At 45.1% G+C, this 18,249-nt stretch overlaps 1 protein-coding gene across 5 annotated transcripts in view; it reads left to right on the top strand.

Annotated features, from left to right (window-relative positions):
- NISCH (nischarin) overlaps positions 1 to 18,249 on the top strand; it is an 82,985-nt gene that overhangs the window by 46,751 nt on the left and 17,985 nt on the right. For 4 of the 5 annotated variants that reach the window (XR_002090996.2, XM_014604992.3, XM_059716090.1 and 1 more), the window contains exons 10-16: positions 4,033 to 4,218; positions 4,452 to 4,580; positions 6,192 to 6,305; positions 7,150 to 7,258; positions 13,466 to 13,587; positions 15,604 to 15,659; positions 16,778 to 18,100. Coding sequence is in view for 4 of the 5 variants with exons in the window: in XM_014604992.3 (XP_014460478.1) it covers positions 4,033 to 4,218; positions 4,452 to 4,580; positions 6,192 to 6,305; positions 7,150 to 7,258; positions 13,466 to 13,587; positions 15,604 to 15,659; positions 16,778 to 18,100 (2,039 nt within the window). In the remaining variant the exon portion in view is untranslated. Of the gene's footprint in view, positions 1 to 4,032; positions 4,219 to 4,451; positions 4,581 to 6,191; positions 6,306 to 7,149; positions 7,267 to 13,465; positions 13,588 to 15,603; positions 15,660 to 16,777; positions 18,101 to 18,249 lie in introns of those variants that run through there. The other variant, XM_019490011.2, reaches the window with a different exon arrangement.

Below are 18,249 nucleotides of genomic sequence, written 5' to 3'. Positions count from 1 at the left end.
CTTCTCATGGAGCAGGACCATGAGCTTCTCATGGAGCTGTGTTCTGCTTGTGGCAGAGTGAGTGTCTTTGCTTCCCTGGCCATGCTTTCCATCCTGTTTGAGCACTTCTTCCAGCTGATGTGCTGCAGCATGGAAGTGTAAAGCTCCATGATTTTGGCCAGGGGCAGGTAAAATATGGCCATCAGGCCCTCAGGGCCCATAAAAATTAAAAAAAAATAATATTAATCTTGCCCTGACTGCCTTCAAAGATGACAGGAGTCAGCAGTAAGGCCCACTGGCCCTGCCCCACCCCAGCTTCTGCCTTAGCAAAGGTTTCTGGCCTGGGACCCTGGGACTGGTCCCCACCTCCCATCACCCAAGAGGGAAACGGGTACGAACAGGCGGAGGTGGGGGAGGATCGCCAGCACGGCAGGAGTCAGTCGTGCTCAGCCAGCACTAGGTGGTACTCAGATGGCAACTGCATGGTGCCAGTTGGGCTGGGCTGGCTCCTGCTGTGCTGTGCAGTCCTGGCCCTGCAGCTGAACCACATGGTGCTGGAGCTGTGGGTGGGGAGCAGCAAGCCGGGGGCAGTGTTGGCAGTGGGTAGGGATGGAAGGACAGCGTCAGGGAAAAGGCAGTGGCAGCAGGCATGGGGATGGAGGGGAGGAGGTGGCACATGATGGGAGTGCGGGTCCCCAGGGATCAGAGCTGGTGGCAGCAGGAGCCAGCTGGGAACCGCAGAGGCCAGCTGTCTCCTGCCAAGTTCTGTGGTTCCAGCATTGCAGCCAGGAACATCAGGCAGCCAGGAGGTGCCTGGCTGGGCTGACTGGCTCCATGCCATGCTGCTTGATTCCTGGCTGCAATGCTGGGACCACAGAACATGGCAGAAGCCAGCCCAGCCCCTGTGGTTCCCAGCTTCCATGTCTGTACTGGCATGCCTGAAGTTCCTGCACTCGCAGTGGGGGAAGCCACACACTGAAGCTGGCTGCCTTCCCCGCCCCATGCCGCGCAGGTTCATGGACCAAGGGTGGAGGGAATCCCACCACCGGCTTCCCCATGGAGTCCAACGCGGAGCTTCCCCCATGCAAGTGTGGGAGCTACAGGTGCATGGAGTGGAGTCCCCATGATAGAGGTGGCCAGGCAGGCTGTGCTCCTCCCCCCACGTGCAGCGCTGTCCAGAGCCTCACCCTGCCATACATCTGGCATGAGCTCCCTGAGGCCCACTGCCTGCTGGTGCTGCCAGCAGTGGGGACTTCCTGGAGTGGGGGCATCACCACACCCCACACCCTGCCCCCACAACCCCCACCAACATACACACACTCCAACATACCCTATGTCACCTGCACACAGAGTCACTCCCCCTCACAACCCCCCATACATCCCACCATACACTCACCCCCACATCCCTCCCACACAATCTAAGAGCAAGACTTTATTTTTGAGTTGTTTATGCATAACATTATACAATCCTTTAAATGCAGCACATAGACACAAATCATGACAACTATTTTTTGTACTAAAATTACAATATGTTTTAGTAGGTGTTTGACTTTTAGTGTATGATTTGTTTTTTTTCTGGTTCTAAGATGGCAACCCGCCTTTCCAAAAGGAGGATTTCTGGGGGGCAAGGGGAGGGACTTCCAGTTAGGGGGTCAGAAGCTAGGAGGGTAGGACTTCCAGTCCCAATATAGCGATCAGGGGGCAGGGCAGTTGTCAAGGGGTGGGGCTACCCATGCGGCCCTCGACAGCTCACCCCTCCAGCCAAAATAATCGCCCGCCCTGATCTTGGCACTAAAAGACACTTTACCATATGTACTTTGTGCTTTTGAAAGCTACATGCTAGAGAAGGAAGAAGTAAGGCTATAAAAGAGCCATCTGCCGACTGTTCATTGCCAGCTGCTAGACTGCAAGTGCCAGCTGGTGGGAATGTATAGACCTGAGGTCTTGGAATAACAAGCTGCTGCAGAATTTTAGGATGACTGTATACTACACCCGAGTAGCATAGAACACTTACAGGTGTGAAAGTCTCTCTCCCAGCCAATTGGGGTTCACTGATGACCAATGACACTTTTCTGTCTCCACACCCGTGCATTGCCCTTCTGTTTTTACCTTTTGGGCACCCTCACTCAGGAACTTGAGATTCTTTCGCCATTCTTGTACCTCTGCCATCTGCTTGTCTCTGTCTGGGGATCTCATTCCTGTGCCCCCATTGCTAGATCCTCCTTTGAATGTCCAGACTTCTGAAAGTTTCCTTCGGCTCTCCCTCTGTGGCTGGCTCTTTAAACTCGGCCAATCTTTGCCTCCAAGCCAGCTATCTTTAGCAAGGTGCCGGCTTTCCCTGGCATGCCAGCTTTCCTGGCCTTCTGGCTCTTGGCTAGATGCTGGCTCTCCCCAGTGTGCCAGCTTTTTCCAGCATGCTGGCTCTCAGCTGGCTGCCAGCTTTCCCTGGCGTGCTGGCTTTCTGTTGGGGCCGGCGTGGGGCTTCTGGTTATACCAGAAGTGGCCGGATGCCCACTCACATGAACCCAGCACGTGCTCTTGAAGTGTGGCTTGAGCAGCATTGGGTTTGGCTTCTGCTCCCTTGATGCTGCTGGGACTCTCTCCAAAAGGTCGGAGACTCTATTGGCTCTTCCCAGACCATCTTTATCCCTGGGGTCCAGTGCTGCTTCCCCATTTGTTTCCTATCCTGTGTTCTTCAGGACAATGGGAGACAAGCTCCCACCATGACCTTGATCACCTTTCCGGAGATCTCGGCTGACCTGGCTATGTCACTCCAGGGCCAGTCTACTAACATGAAAGGGTCCATGATCATCAAAGTGTGTGGCAATTGCTATCTGAAAATTGTCAAGCCCCAAAAGCATCTTGTATGTTGCAAACCTGTTAGGCATGGGTGAATCTACAGCCAGATCAGCTATCTGGGAGGTATACCACACATCATCCACAAGGTGCTGGTATCTCTGCTTCACCAACCCCCAGGAGGTCAAAGCAGCATTTTGCCAAAATGAAATTCCGAGCTCATTGGGGCTGTTGGGCATGCATGTTCTTACCTTGTACCTGATGCACTATGGCTCAGAGGACATCAACTGCTTTGGCTTCTTCTCTGTGGGACTGCATGGCGTCATAGACCACAGTGGCCCGCTCACCCACATGATTACAAGATGGTTTGGCAAGGTCTGGGATCTCCAAGTTTCCCTCATGATGTTGGAAGCGTTTACTCGTAGTGCTCCCAGTACAGGACCGGAAGGGGTGGCTGTCCCTGAAACTGCTGCTTGGAGATCTTGCCTACCTGCTCCTGCCACGATTTATGAACCAACCCCTGCACTGGAAACTGTCAGGAAGGAGCTGTTCAGCTACTATCTAGGCAGGTGTTGAAACAGAAATCTGCTTTGAGGTACCTCAGAGCATGAAAGAAAGGCATCTGGGGCAGTGCACCTGGCTGCTACCAGCAGTAGCTGACACAGTTTGCTTCAGCCTATGTCTTGCATGCCTTCTGCAAGGCCTGGGTAGCACTTGAGAAACCAACAGTGGCTGTCCAGAAAATGATGGTCATGGCATGTCTAGCTCTAAAATGGTGAAGTCAGCTTGCTAAGTGAAAGCTGCAGGGCAGAGTCTGATCCCAAGACAATAGAACTAGGTGCATGTCACAGAGGGAGCCATTTCTGGACTTTAGAGGGTGGGAAGTGAAATGCTGATGGGATAACCACCTTCCTATTGTGCTCTGCTGGAGGGTACCAGCATAACATAAAGTACTTCAAAGTTGTTTTTGTTTTATTTATGATCACTTTTTTAAATATGGGTTTTATAGTACTTCACTGCTGTGCCTTTTGCTGCCAGCTAGAAGCTATACAGTTATGGGTCTTTAAAACTGAACCAGAATGATTTCTTCTTTTCCACTTAGCCCTCTAAGGATAACTAATTCCTTGACGTGTTTTAAGAGTACTGGCTACAGTGCAGTATAAAACACTATGCTAAGGCTCTTGGCCAAGATTTATGCAAGGCGTATTTTAATCTTACTTAACTGGAATATCATGTTGCTATTATTTTCCTTTGTAGCATCTCTACAACCTTGTTCATCTGGACCTGTCCTACAACAAGCTTATATCATTAGAAGGTGTTCATATAAAACTTGGAAACATCAAAACTTTGAATTTAGCAGGAAACCTCCTGGAAAGTCTATGTGGTCTTAACAAACTATACTCTCTCGTCAACTTGGATCTTAGTAACAACAAAATAGAACAGGTACCTGCTTAGCTTCATTGTTGCAATTAGTTTCATTTTAAGAACTTGAGTTTTTAGTTATGAGCTGTTGTCTTCAATGGAATATGAAATAAATGACAATACACATAACAGGCTTTTCTACTTTTATCATTAATGTAGTTTTTACAAGAAATACTTCAGTCTATATACAATGTATACAATTGCTTTCAAAGACTTCTGATTTGACACTTGTATGTATATGCGTACATTTTCAGATTGATGAAATAAGGAATATAGGAAGCCTTCCATGCCTAGAGAAGGTGGTATTATCCAACAATCCTTTGAGCATCATTCCTGATTACAGGACCAAAGTACTAGCTCAGTTTGGGGACAGAGCCTCAGAGGTAAGCCATGTTGAGCTTTTATTTGAACTGTTTTCTTTTTTCCCTTTTTCCTAAAATCTGTGGAGGAAACGAGTAGTTTTTCTAATGCAAGCTTTGTTCGCTTTACAAAAATCCCTTTAACATTTAGTGTGTATTGGAGACTTTCTCTTTACCACTACAGTGATGGAAAGAACATTTAATGGCTTCATTGGGCAGAGGAAGATCACATTTAAGCTTGGCACACTAAAAAGGTGGTAAAGTTTTTCTTCTTTTTTTTGAATTTGCATTGACTCATCTTTAGACCACTGCATCCTAAATTCCCAAAACTTGATTTTTGTGGAGTAGTGCTAAAGATGTGATTTATTATTGATTTATCACTATTCAGATAGTTGAAGGACTGCCATAAAGAAGAGGGAGAACACCTTTGCTCTCTTTGCTGCAGAGAGCAGAACGCAGACCAGTGGCTTGAACTTTCAGCAAAGTAGGTTTAGATTAGATACCAGGAAAAACTTCTTCACTGTTAGATTGGCAAGGCAGTGGACTAGACTGCCTAGGGAAGTTGTGGATTCTCCATCACTGGAGGTATTTGGGAAGAGGTTGGATAAGTAGTGGTCAGGGATGATCTAGCAGTAGTATGCCTGTGCTCTGCTATGGGTTTTTTTCCATGCTTCTGGGCTTTGCTGGTGACTGTATGAAGCTGTGAAGGAATTTTTTTTCTCCTCCTGTTGTTACGTGTGTCGTGGGGTCCAGTGGGCACAGGGAGTGGTGGTTCATCCTACTTGGAAGCATTGGGTGTTGGCTGCAGCCAAGGCTGAGGATTTCAACTGGGGCGTGCCATTGCTCCTGCAGGGACTTGAACCTAAAAGTTCCTGCTTAGAGGGTCTTGCCTTTCTACTCAGGGTCAGATCAATCACCACATTTGAATTCAGGAAGGAATTTTACTCTATTGTTAGATTGGTACAGACTGGGGTTTTTGCCAGCCTCTGTAACTGGGGGTTGTGGTCCTTTCTTAGATCTTTTGAGTGTATTTTAACAACCCTTACAGAAGCAGAATGATGGTCACTGTTGTCCTTCTGCTTTACTGATTGCAGGTTAGGGCTTATGCTTTGTGGTTGTAGTTTTGTAAATAGGTTAAATGAGGGATACTTGACCCCTGCCCTATGTGCCCAGTCTAACACACAGGGGCGTGCTATCTGGCCTGTGGGGCTCCCTATGGATCTGTAAATGTGATGATAGGGAAGTGGTGGGACCACTCCCTGCTGCAAAATGTCCAGACCCATGGGGAGCTCTGTGGGCCAGATAGTAGGGTGCTGTGTGCTAGATCAGACATGCAGGGCAGCGTGGGACCCAGTCTGGCCTGTGGACTGGCCCTGCATCACTCATCTGGCCCGTGGGGCCAGGAGATTGAACACTTCTGGGTTAGACAGTGAATTTGTATAGGTTTGAATAGGGATGATCCTGCCTCTGAGGGCCAGGTTGGACTAGATGACCTCTGAAGGTCCCTTCCAACCCTTCTTTTCTATGAGGTGCTGGATTATATAAAATGTTTGTGTTAGTATAGATAATCATTTCCATAAAGAGTGTATCACTTTTGGTATTATTGAGGCCTGTCTTTTTGTGAATTTTCTTCAGGTCTGTTTGGATAATGTTATTACCACAGAAAAAGAACTTGATACTGTAGAGGTGCTGAAAGCTATACAAAAAGCAAAGGAGGCCAAATACAAACTGAACAATTCTGACAAAAAGGTGAGTTTTTAATAGGGAAGAGGAGAGGCAAGTAAAATGTACTTTCATGATACTTGTAATGGATAATATAGTTCTTGAAAAAGGCTTGTGCAGTCCATGTCTTACTACTCTTGAACCTATTTGGCTTATTTATAATTCTTTCTTTGCTTGCTTCTTTTCTGGATGGTGCATCTTAAATGTAGCATTGCATTTTTTTCCCCTCTTCAGTTAAAGTGCAGTAACTTGGCCTTACTTTCTGTGGTGGCCTAAGGAACATGGAGCAAAAAGAATAAGTAGAATATACAGAGTGACCAATTTTGATGGAGTACTGCAGCTGTGGACTAGCCCAGCTATGCTTCCATTTGAAATGTAGGCTATATAGTATTAATTTACCCAGAATCTTTTCCTGATGGCACAGGTGGGGAAAAATAAAAGAATGGCAAAAGTGAATGTTACAAGCCTGACTGCTACTCACTGGTATTTCAGGTTTGCAGTTAGAAGTATGTTCTTTGGGACCAATTTATAACTGGACTGTCCTGATTTGGCATTTAAAAAATCAGCAGGACTGGTACTGTACTGCAATATAGAGAATTTGTGTTTATTCGGTTTTCTTAATTTGGATGCAATACCTGATCAGTATAATTAAAAAGGCATTTTGCAGAATGCATCCTTTATAGGTTTTCCCTATCTTAATTAAAGTATAGATTCTAAGGATGTGAACTAAATTGATTTTTTTTCACAGTAAAACAAATTGTGTGATTTTTGTTGTCCTCTTTTCATTCAGGATCTGATACATGCTCTGTATGTTTGTTTTCAGTAGTTGTAGTGCCTCTTTTTCTTAACCACTACATACTTTCTTTATTAGATCAGTGAGGACCACAGGCACATTGCTGCCAGCTCCAAAACAAACTGTACTTCTTTTACTGTTCATCCTTCCTCTCCTTCTCTGCCTCATCCTGTCAACTCCAGCCAAGGTAATCATGTATGTATCATGCTGCTGGGCTGGGCCTTTTGAATCTGCTTTTCTAGGCTGCTGTAATATATATGAAGTGTGTATGTGGGGGCTTCTCAGCATCAGCTAAAGCAGAAAAGTTTGTCTCAGACAGCTAAACTATATCTAAATTAGCAAACTTCCACCAGCAGTTCACCACAACTGTATGCTAAGCGCACAATATAGTGGGGGAAGCGGGGGGGGGGGGTTCTACCATATCTGATCTGTATGGATCATTGATGAAGGTCTGTGCCTTGTACTTATCCCAGTTCAAGGAAATGCCTTATTTGGCAACTTTATTTATATGGAAATATGCTTTTCTCTGTTTAATGTTAAAATATTAAAAGGTAGTTTTAGGTGTAGCAGGACTCATATTGTTTATTCAGCAAATTAAATCAGGCAACTGAAAAGGAAGTGCTTTATTTACTCAATTCCAAGACAAGTTTCCTCCTCTCCCCCCATTCAACATGAGGAAAACAAAGCCTTGTCTTAGAACTGAGTATCAAGTAAAAATACAGTACCTGCAGTTAGAAAAGGCATTATAAATCCAATCATCACAGACAGTGGGGGAGCGGCATTGAGACACCTAGCAGGTTGACACATGGCAGCAGGGGAGCTAGTGGGGGTGGGGAGAGGGAGGGCCAGGTTCAAGCTACCTGCCCCTGCTCCCACCACCACTTGTCCCCCTGCCACTGCTTTCCTTGCCACAGTGGTGGGGGGGACAAATTTAAGATGACCATCCAATAATTATTTTCTATACCTGGAAAATTTATAACACTTACAATTTCCCATGTATAGAATCTATTTTTGGGTGGGGGTTATTAAGTTTGAAGTCACCTTGGATTTGGGTAAATACAGTAATCAAAAAAGGACATGAGCAAAGGAAAACGTCAGTATTATCAGTATCGACTGATTAATCCAGTGATTGTTTATCATGCTGCAACCTTTCTGACCTTACCTAAATATTTTTTAGCATATGCTTTAAAAAACCACTGTATATAGTATTAAAAATCTGCTTTTTTGTATTTTTGCAGAAGCCATTAATATATAGCCAATTATATGGTTATACACTTTGTTCCTTACTTAAGGGAGTGCTAAGGCATGACTTATGGATAAATGAACATAGTTGGGCCATTTTGGCTTCTATAGTTAAGAGCTCAAACTATTTTAAAATGAAAATGCATACAAATAGTATCAGAAAAGACCACTTTTAATTGCATAAGAGTATTAAAAACAATGGTGTGTGTAAATTTTAAGAGTTGAACCGTAAGCAATTTTACCTTCCTGTAAATATTAGAATGATGATGGAAGAGGTGGAAATGTCTACAGTTTATGCTTTCCTCATCTGAGAGAGAACAAGATGGTAATTATCTAGAGGTGTGCCAATACATTGGCCCCATGTCGGATTGGTACCAATATAAAGAAAATCAACATTATTGGCAATTGGCTTTTTTGGCTGATGCGGCCTATAAATGCCCTCGTGCATACGTGCAGCATGCAGGCAGCCAGAAACCCAGCATGGTAGAGAGTAGCAGGGTGTAGCTGATAAATCTGGTGAGGGAAGGGGTGTGATGTGGCAGGGCACAGATTGGGGCCCCAGTGATGAGGGAGGGAGTGGGGCTGGGGCAAGTACTGGCAGGGCGGAGCTGGGCTGGGACAGAGCTACCAGTGGCTCGTCTGGGGTGTGTGCAGGGGGCAGCTCCTGCTGTTGCATGCACCCCAGGAGGGCATGGGGGGCATGTGCCCCTGGATCTGTGTCGGGTAAGGGCAGGCTACCGCTGGGGGTGGTGCTTGGGGCATGCAGCCATAGCACTGGGAGGGAGGGTTGGGGGAGGCTATGGAGAATTTTGGGGTGGCTGCAGCCCCCCTCCCAGCACCACCACCACTACCCGCCCTGAGCACAGCCCTGGCCCAACCCCAACGCCGGGAAGAGCTTGGCGCAGCCCTGGCCCCAGCGCCCAGCAGCAGCTCTCCCTTGCACCGTGTAGATCCGGGGGAACATGCCCTCCAGGGGTGCACACAGCAGCAGGAGCCCTGTGCCCCCCTGGATGAGCCTCTTGCGGCTCCATCTTGTGTCCCGCCCTGGCTGTGCAGTGCCTGCCTCAGCCCCAGCCCCATTCCCTCCCTCATTGCAGGGGCCTCGATGCTACTCCCCCGTGCCCCTTCCCCCACAAAAGATTTACCAGCTGGACACTGGTCTCCAAGCTGCCCGGCTGCATATTGGAGTTGGATCGGTATCTGCCGATATGGCTCACTAAAAAAAAAAAAAAAAGGCATCAGCCCAAAAAATCTCTAGCGGTGCACCCCTATTACTATCATTTCTTGAAGTTTTAGGAAGAGTCTGACTCATCTCATAGAATAATGCTAAAGACCAACAGGATATTTCAGAACGCATATTTGTTCAATTTACCTTTTAATGTATTTCATCTGATCTTTTTACTTCTTTTTAGGAGATCTCTTCTGTCACCTGTGTATGAAGTGCTGTATTTTTTTCTATAATAGGTGCACAATTTGTTGTTAGGTAGCTGGATTCTGTAATAGTTTTTGCAAGCATTAAATCACCATTTTAGATCATATATTTGGGGATGTAGTCTTATAAAATAACAGCCTGCAGTTTTATGCTAGGACTTCTTGTGTTGGAGTAAAGGGAAGGTACATGAATAAGTTAAAAAGAACTACAACATTTTATTTAAAATTTTTGGTTAACATTTGCTCTCTTTCTGGTACTGTACAGTTAGGGTGGCCAGCCTGCAGCACTTGTGCTTCAAGTGGCCTGGGCAACTTCTGTATGTGGCATGCAGCAGATTGGGCAGGGAGCAGAAAGCAGAGCAGCAGATTGGGTAGGAGAAAGGTATTGGAGTGACACTGGGAGAGGGCACAAGGCTTTATTTGTGGCATACCTGCCAGAAAGTTTCATCCTGCTGCAATAAATATTTAGATTAGAAGTAAGTGAACTTGTGCAGCGAAAAAACTAGGATGCATTTTTTCAGGTCCTCAGTTCGTAGAAATTTGTTAAAAGTATCAAAAGGCTTAAATTTTGTTTACTCTAGGTCTTACTTTTTTAAATAACAAATTAGGAGAGGCAAAAATGGAAAAAAAATATCAAAAATAGTACAAGGCAGTTTGAGTATCCTAATTTTGAGAAGTCTTGTTAGAAATTTTGATATATGTCAGCTAGGTATCAATTTCACAGTGGGACCTGAAACTACCAAAAATTACATTTCCTAGTGTGCTGTTTTTGTTTTCTCTGCAGTTTTCCAGCACATTTATTTCAGTGATATATTATTAATCCAGTGGTTGTCAAAAAAAGGTCATTGGGACAGGCAGAACGAATGAGAAAAAATTACTGTTTTACATAGATGTGCACCGATACATCAGTTCCATATCAGATCGGCACCGATATAAGGAAAATTGACTGTATCAGCAATCAGCTTTTTTTGGCTGATGTGGCCAATAATGTTGCCGATAAATGCCCTGTGCATGCATGCAGCTGCAGTGCAGGGCACAGGCAGCCAGGAGTGCAGCCTGGCAGCATGGAGAGCAGCCAGGTCCGACTGGTTAGTCTATTGTGAGGGAAGGGGCATGGGGGGGACACAGATCGAGGCCCCAGCAGTGAGGGTGGAAGTGGGGCTGGGGCAGGGGCAGGCACTGGCACTGTACAGCCAGGGCGGGGAGTGGGACAGAGCCTCACCTTGTCCTGGAGGGTGGGGGAGCAGGGGGGGATCCCGCCACTGCATAACACCCCAGGAGGGCATGGGGGGGGGGCGTGTGCCCCGGATCTGCACATGGGGCAAGGGTGGGCTGGGGCTGGGGTGCCGCCGGGCTCTTCCCAGCAGGGGGTTGGGGTTCGGGCTGTGCTAGGGGTGGGTGGCAGCAGCACTGGGAGGGAGGCTACAGGGGGCCTACAAATTTTGCGGTGGCTGAAGCCCTGCCTCCCTCGTAGCCCCTCTTCCAGCACTGCCGCCTGCCCTGAGTGCAGCCTGGCCCAGCCCCATGCTGGGAAGAGCCCAGTGCTGCCTCAGCCCTAGCCAGCAGCGGCAGCCTGCCCTGCCCTGTGCACAGATCTGGGGGCAGATGCTCCCTCATGCCCTCCCGGGGTGCATGCAGCAGCAGGAGCTGCCCCCCTCCTGTGCCCTCCAGATGAGTTTCTTGCAGCTCTGTCCTGTGTCCCACCTCGGCTGTGCAGTGCCTGCCCTGTCCCAGCCCCACTCTCTCCCTCACTGTTGGGGCCTTGATCTGCCCCCCAGTCCCTTTCCTCCCTCCTTTTAATGGTAACATTAAAAACGAGAAAAAAAAATATAAAGGGGTCCATGAGCTGAAACTTTGAGACAGAAGGGGTACACTTGTTAAAAAAAGGTTGAAAAACGCTGTATTAATCAAATTAAATGTCACTGGTAAATTTCTCACAGGAAGGGAGTAAATATATTTGTGTGTGTATTTGTGTGTAAGTGTTTGTAAGAGTGGGTATGTAATATATGATGATGTAGCCCAGCAGTCAGCAACCTTTTCTGGCTGTAGACTGGAGTGACAGAGCTCAGGTCAGAGAAAGGTATACACTAGGACCTGGGTGCTTCTGCTTCTCCCCATGGCAGCACAAAATATGTGCCTGCCACCAAAAGCCCATGTCCTTGAGCTGGCTCAAATAGCTTCGCAGGCCAGATATGACCTGTGGGCTATTGGTTGCTGACCCCTGATTTAATCTGTTTTTTTTGCTGACATTTTCTGCCATAGGAATAAATGTTGTCTTTTAAAAAAGAAATCGTAGTTGTAAATGAAGCTTTGTTATTACTTGATAAAGTTTGAAAGCCTAGAAAATTGTATTCACAAATTTTCTTGTGTGCAAGCTTGTCAGTTTAAATTGATATTGTAATTCTGGATGACTGGTCCAAGAAAACTCACCTTTAATCATTAATTAAAGTAAATCAATTGCTGATCTGTAACAGTTGTCATAGTGAGTAGTATAGATTCACTTACTTAATAGCCCCTGCATCCTTGTGGAACTCAAAACAGTTATTCTAAGCAGGGGGAATGTATTATTAAAGATGAAAAGCTTCTTCACTGTTAAAGCAGTAAGGAAGTGGAATAGACAGCCTAGAGAATTTATGGAATCTCCATCCAAGGGTTTGGACAACCACTGGTTGGGGATGATCTAGGAGTAGCTATGCCTACATTGTACTCTGGGTGTTTCCCATACTTATGGGCTATTCTGGTTGCCACATGAGGCTCGGATGGAATTCTGTGCCTCTCCCCCTACTTTCTGTTACGTATATCAGGGTTGGTTTTTTTTTAAACTTCCCCAGAAGCAGCCAAGGCTGGGGATGTACTATGGTGTAGTATTTCGACTATGGTGTACCAGTGTTCCTGCTGAGACAGCTAGAGGTTTCTGGCTAGAGGGCCTTGCCTCTCTGCTCAGGATCAGACTGATCACTATATTTGGGGTCAGGAAGGAATTTTACCCCATGGTTAGATTGGTATGGACTGTAGGGGTTTTTGCCTTCCTGTATAGTAGGGCTGAGGCCCTCAGTTTGAGTGTGTATTAACAACCTTTTACACGAGCAGGTTGTTGGCTGCAGTGTTCCCTCTGCTTTACTTTGGCAGGTTAGGGTGTTAGGTCTTGTGTTGTTCACAGTTGATGGTACTTTCACAAAGAAGTTAGATTGTGGATTTGTATAGGATGGTTTGGATAGGAATGATCCTGCCTCGGGTAGGGTGTCAGACTAGACCTCTCGAGGTCCCTTCCAGCCCTGCTTCTCTATGATTCTGTGATATGAGCCATTTTTTTAACCAAGCATTGTTGCATTTGAAGTTACTGATTCTTGAAGAACAGCTGTGAGAATACTTGCATTTTCAAATGCTGTCTTTGCCAACCAGTACTTATTTTAAAATATTCTCTAGTCATCTGCAGAATTATTATGCCAAATATTTTGGCTAAATTCAAATATTAGCAATGGGATTTTATTCCTGTTCTTGGTACAATGCTTAATGCAGGTGCTGATGCATCTATAATTAGACTTAATTCATCATGTAACTACATTTCCTGTTGTCTGCACAGCCTGTTAGGTGAAGCCACACTCTTGTATTCATTATTTGAAGTAAAGTCTTGTTGAAATACTTCAATTAAATTTGTATAAGTTAGCTGCTATGCTTTGGTTTTTTCAACATTTTTAAGAGTTATTTGCATTTGTTCTAGAAATAACTTTCAGAGAAACAGCCCTAGCCAGCAGCTTGTTGCAGTCCAGTAGTTTGACTCCACCAGAACATACAGTTCCCCAGAGATGCTTTGAAATACCAGACTCTAGATTTAGAAGTCAGGTATGTATGTTTTGTTAAAAACATATTGCCGTTAAGTTATTGTTCTTTTTCAGAATCTTCTTGTAGTAATTCATAGCAAAGGTTTTCTAATGTAAAATGATTTCTTACAGAACAGTTAACCTATAAGTGCTTGTAAATTAAGAGGTTACAGTTACAATAGTCAGTTTTTATTTTGAACATTTTTAATAAATTGGATGCAAAGTCAGAATTCTCAACTTTTTGAGAAAAATATCCAAGAGCTAATGGCAAACTCAAAATTTTGGGGACTAGCAGACTGAGCAAAGGACCTAATTTATAGTAACTGACAGCTCTCAGTCACAAAAACTCTTACTGTCAATCTTCTCTTCTCCCGCATAGCTTTAGAGGGGCTGGTACATCTAATATGTCTGAGAGAGTCAACATATGGCTTTACAGAGAATCAGTATGTCTTGAGCTTTCATTACAGTATTTCAATTAAATGTTTCAGTCTAAGGCTAAACCTTACACTTCAGTCTAAGCCTTACATAAAACTTTACATTTCTTACAGCAAAACCCTCCATCCTCTATTCTTTAACCCTAATAATTCCATCACTGAAGGTTTAACTCAAACATGCAGCCCACAGAGCCCTACCATTTGGCTCCCAATACTGCCCCTTGCATGGGGCCAGTCCATGGGTTGGATCTGGCACGTGGATCTCCCCTCCTCCCTCTCCCCAGCTCCTAGAATGCCTGATCTGGTGACTGCTACAGCCAGTCTGAGACCCGTGCTGCATGTGGATATTAAGATTGACCCAATCTTAGTATCCCATCACCGTCTAATGTCAGCCTGGTTGCTAAGGTTGGAGAGTTGGGGTTTCTGTCCCATTTGTCTGGTTGCTTGCAGTGGCAGAGTTGGGTCAAGGTGGTTTTCAGGAAGTTACTTTAGTTCTGTATCTCAGTTAGCTGTGTGCTATCTGCAGAAAAACTTTGCACCATTTAATATTCTTCATCACAAGATCTCAAACTAGTTTTCACACATGTATACATACATAATTATATAGTTGCTGGGGGTGGGGGATGAGGGAAGGATGTCTAGAGGTGCACCAATACATCTCTCTGATATCGGCTCAGTACTGATATAAAGAAAATTGTCTATATCGGATATCAGCCCAATGGGGCACTGAGAAGAGGCTGCAGTCACCCCAAATTTAGGTGCAGCTCTGTTCCCAGCCCCGCATCGGCGCCCATTGCCTGGCGCAGCCCCGGCTTTTCCCAGCGCGTGGGTGTAGGTGAGGTGTTCAGCCGCGGCTGTGCTAGGCAGTGCTGTAAGGCTAGGAGCGGAGCTGCGCCAAAATTTGGGGTGGCTGCAGCCTTCTCCCAGCACCACCAGAGCCCGCTCTAAGCTCAGCCCCCAGCAAGAAAAGCCCCATGCAGCTCCAGTTCTGGCTTCACCCCACAGCTGCAACCTGCCCTATGCCACACAGATCCAGGGGCACAGGCCCCTCCGCCCTCGCCCTCTCCGGGTGCAAGCAGAGGTGGAAGCTGCCCCCACCCCATGAACTGCGCCTCTGTCCCACACCCCTGCACCTACCCCCTCCTTCACTGCGGGGGGTGTTGATCTGCCCTCACCCCCAATGCCTCTTCCCTCCCTTCTCTCCTTCCACAACAATGGACTTACCACCTCATTGCAGTTGTATCAGATATTGGATCAGTATTGGCTGATATGTCTCCTTAAATATTGGCTATCTGTATTGACCTTAAAAATCTCTATTGGTGCACCCCTAGTTGTGTCCTTGTCTACTAGATAGGGTGTTTTGGCTGAAGTAATGTTGATAAAAGATTTTAATTTCCTCAGATAAGGTCCTTTAAATGAAAATGAGTAATACCAATCACAACAACCAGACCTTTTGAGGTTCAACAACTTATTTTCATGACCAGACTGTAAACACTTCAAGAATTAAGCACTGATTGAGTCATTTATATTCAGTGAAGTTTAACACCTCTGTCCTTTAAGTATGAGTAATAATATCTCCCTGACATTCTTGTTCCTCTCCCTAGGCACCTACTTCTCTCTTGGACTCATCCAAAGAATATGGAAAAGATCATCACATGTGGTGAGACGTCTAACTTCTAATATAAATCTGTCTATAATACTTTGCATGTTTTAAATTCTACGTTTAAATTAAAAAGAACATTGCATTTCTTTTTCTCAGACTGAAAACTTCATGGTAAATGCTTCCACTCTTGAACTGTAAGATATATTTGTAATTGTAGCAGCAGCTATAAAGCAGAGTGGACAGAGGTGGTATATAGGCTTTTATTTTGCTTTAACACTAATTAAACTAGGGGTGTCAAACTCATCCAGCCTCTTGGGCCAGATGTGATGTGGGGCCAGTCTGCAGGTCAGATCCAGCCAGTGGAACCTCTCCCCTGCCCCTTTCCCTCTCCCAGCATACTTGATCCAGTCCACCTCTCTAGCCAGTCTGAACCAATGCTACATGTGGCGCAGATCCTGGTATGGCCAGAAAGGGCACTGTGTGGTGCAGTCCAGCCAGTGTGCATCTGGCACCATCCCAGCAGTTCTGGCCTGTGCCACATGTGGCACTTGTTCCAGCTAGTCCTGGACTGTGAGTGCTGCATGCAGTGCAGGTCTTGGGACTTGCTGGAGCAGGTGCTGTATGCAATGCAGTCAAGTCAGGGTGTCCACCATGTGCAGTATAGCTGTCACTCCGGTCAGTCTGCACTGCACACAGTGCCCATTCTGACTGCTCTGGGATCCATGCTGTGTGCAACATGGGTGACATACTGGCTGGAGCAGTCACTGGACCAGGTATACTGGGAGCTAGGGAGAGGGAGGAGGGGAGGTCAATTTACCAGATCTGGCCCCATGCAAGGGCTAGCATTCGGGGGCAAAATAAACTGTATGTTTGGTCCCCCTAAGTTAAACCTTCAGTGATGGAATTATTAGGGTTAAAAAATAGAGAGTGAAGGGTTTTCTGTAAGAAATGTAAAGTTTTGCTGTAAGAACTGATGGCTATGGAGTTCAAAGATGCTGTCCAAACTAGTGGACACTATAAGCAGACTGCTTTATTTTTTCTTTCTCAAACTGATTTACTAGATTAGATTCTCAGTCTTGATAGATAGATAAATAAATAAATAAATAAAAAGGGAATGAGTCTTAACATGACTGCTTTCAACCTTATTCTTAATGTAATTTGTTCTGTCTCTGTAGTTTGGACCATTTAGAGGAGGAATGTTATGTGGTGCCTGACCCACATAACACCATCATCCTGCCTTTTACTTGCATGTCCTATACCACCAACAACCAGGATTTTATCCAGCACCTTTCTGTCTTGATAAGACAAGCAATTCAGAAATCACCCCATTCCTCTACAAAAACAGAAAGCGAAGGGAATCTTGTGAGTAATTTCAGAACAACAGACACTGAAGATGGCTATTTTGAAATGGGACTTCATGGAAGAGACCAAACTTTTGAATTTAGCACTACTTCAGATTCTTCAGCTTTTGATAGCACAGCAGCAGAAAGCACTGATGTAGTAAAAATTCTCTGGAATTTTTGTATTCAGGTTCATAAAGGACTCAGGCAGTTTGCCTCTTGTTTGGTTTTGACTGATAGTGTAATAGCTGTGTTTGAGATTCCTCATCATGGTTTGAAAGGACATTGTCAGCATATCCCTTCTGCCTTGAAGCTAGCACTGTGTTTCCCATATACTGATCTCTCAGAATTTGGCTTTCTCATGCCCGAAATATGTTTAACACTGAAACTGAAAAACAGTGACAACTGCCTGTTTATCATTTCAGACTCCCAAAATCTTCAAGATTTCTATTCCTGCTTACATACATGTTGCTCTCAACACTGCATGTCAATGTTATCAAGTTCCTCACTATATTGTAACAAAACAAGCCTGCAAGAATTTGTCCACCAACTCATGGGGTTTTATCACATTTCATCAGATGACACTGAGATAAAAGGCTGCTTTCCAGCATATCTTGTTTACAGTAATAAAACTGACGTTCTAAAAACCTTACGTCAACCAGACTTGGTAGGTGATAACAAAGCGTGGTCTAAATATGTTTTGTGTTCTGCATTTTATTCCACGTTGTGTAAAAGTGCTGAACAGAGTCACTATGTGTTCCATCCTTGCTGGATATTTCTAACACCACAGCATTTGCACATAGTAAAGGTTGACTTCCATGGACTTCCTGGTAAATCCATAAACTCTGAAGATGCAAAAAATGTATTCAAACTGAGCAGGATTCCACTAGCTTCAGTTGTGTTGCATCCTACTGGTCATTCCATCCAGCAGAAAGGTTCATTTTCAGATGGACATGTGTTGGAGTTACGTATTGGATACAGATTTGTTACAGCAGTTTTTGTTCTACCTCATGAGAAGTTCCATTTTCTAAGAACCTACAGTCTCTTAAGAACACTTCTGCAGGAAATTAAGACAATAATTATTTTCAAAGCTTCAAACATGTTGGAATCTGTAAGGAATCATCTCTTAGATTCAGACAACTATAGCCAGAGAGCAAGGTAATGACTCCTTTAAAATATAGATGCTACAGTGCTAAATATAATATGGCCTAAATAGTCTAAGGTTTCTGAAAACTTCTGTTTACTTTGAACATGAATTTTGGTGCAATTGAGAATCAGGTCTCTTGTATTTGGGGAGAACAGTATTT

The sequence above is a fragment of the Alligator mississippiensis genome, chromosome 12 (genome assembly GCF_030867095.1).
Source record: "Alligator mississippiensis isolate rAllMis1 chromosome 12, rAllMis1, whole genome shotgun sequence".
Classification (NCBI taxonomy): domain Eukaryota; kingdom Metazoa; phylum Chordata; order Crocodylia; family Alligatoridae; genus Alligator; species Alligator mississippiensis.
This window is presented reverse-complemented; position numbering and strand designations above follow the sequence as displayed.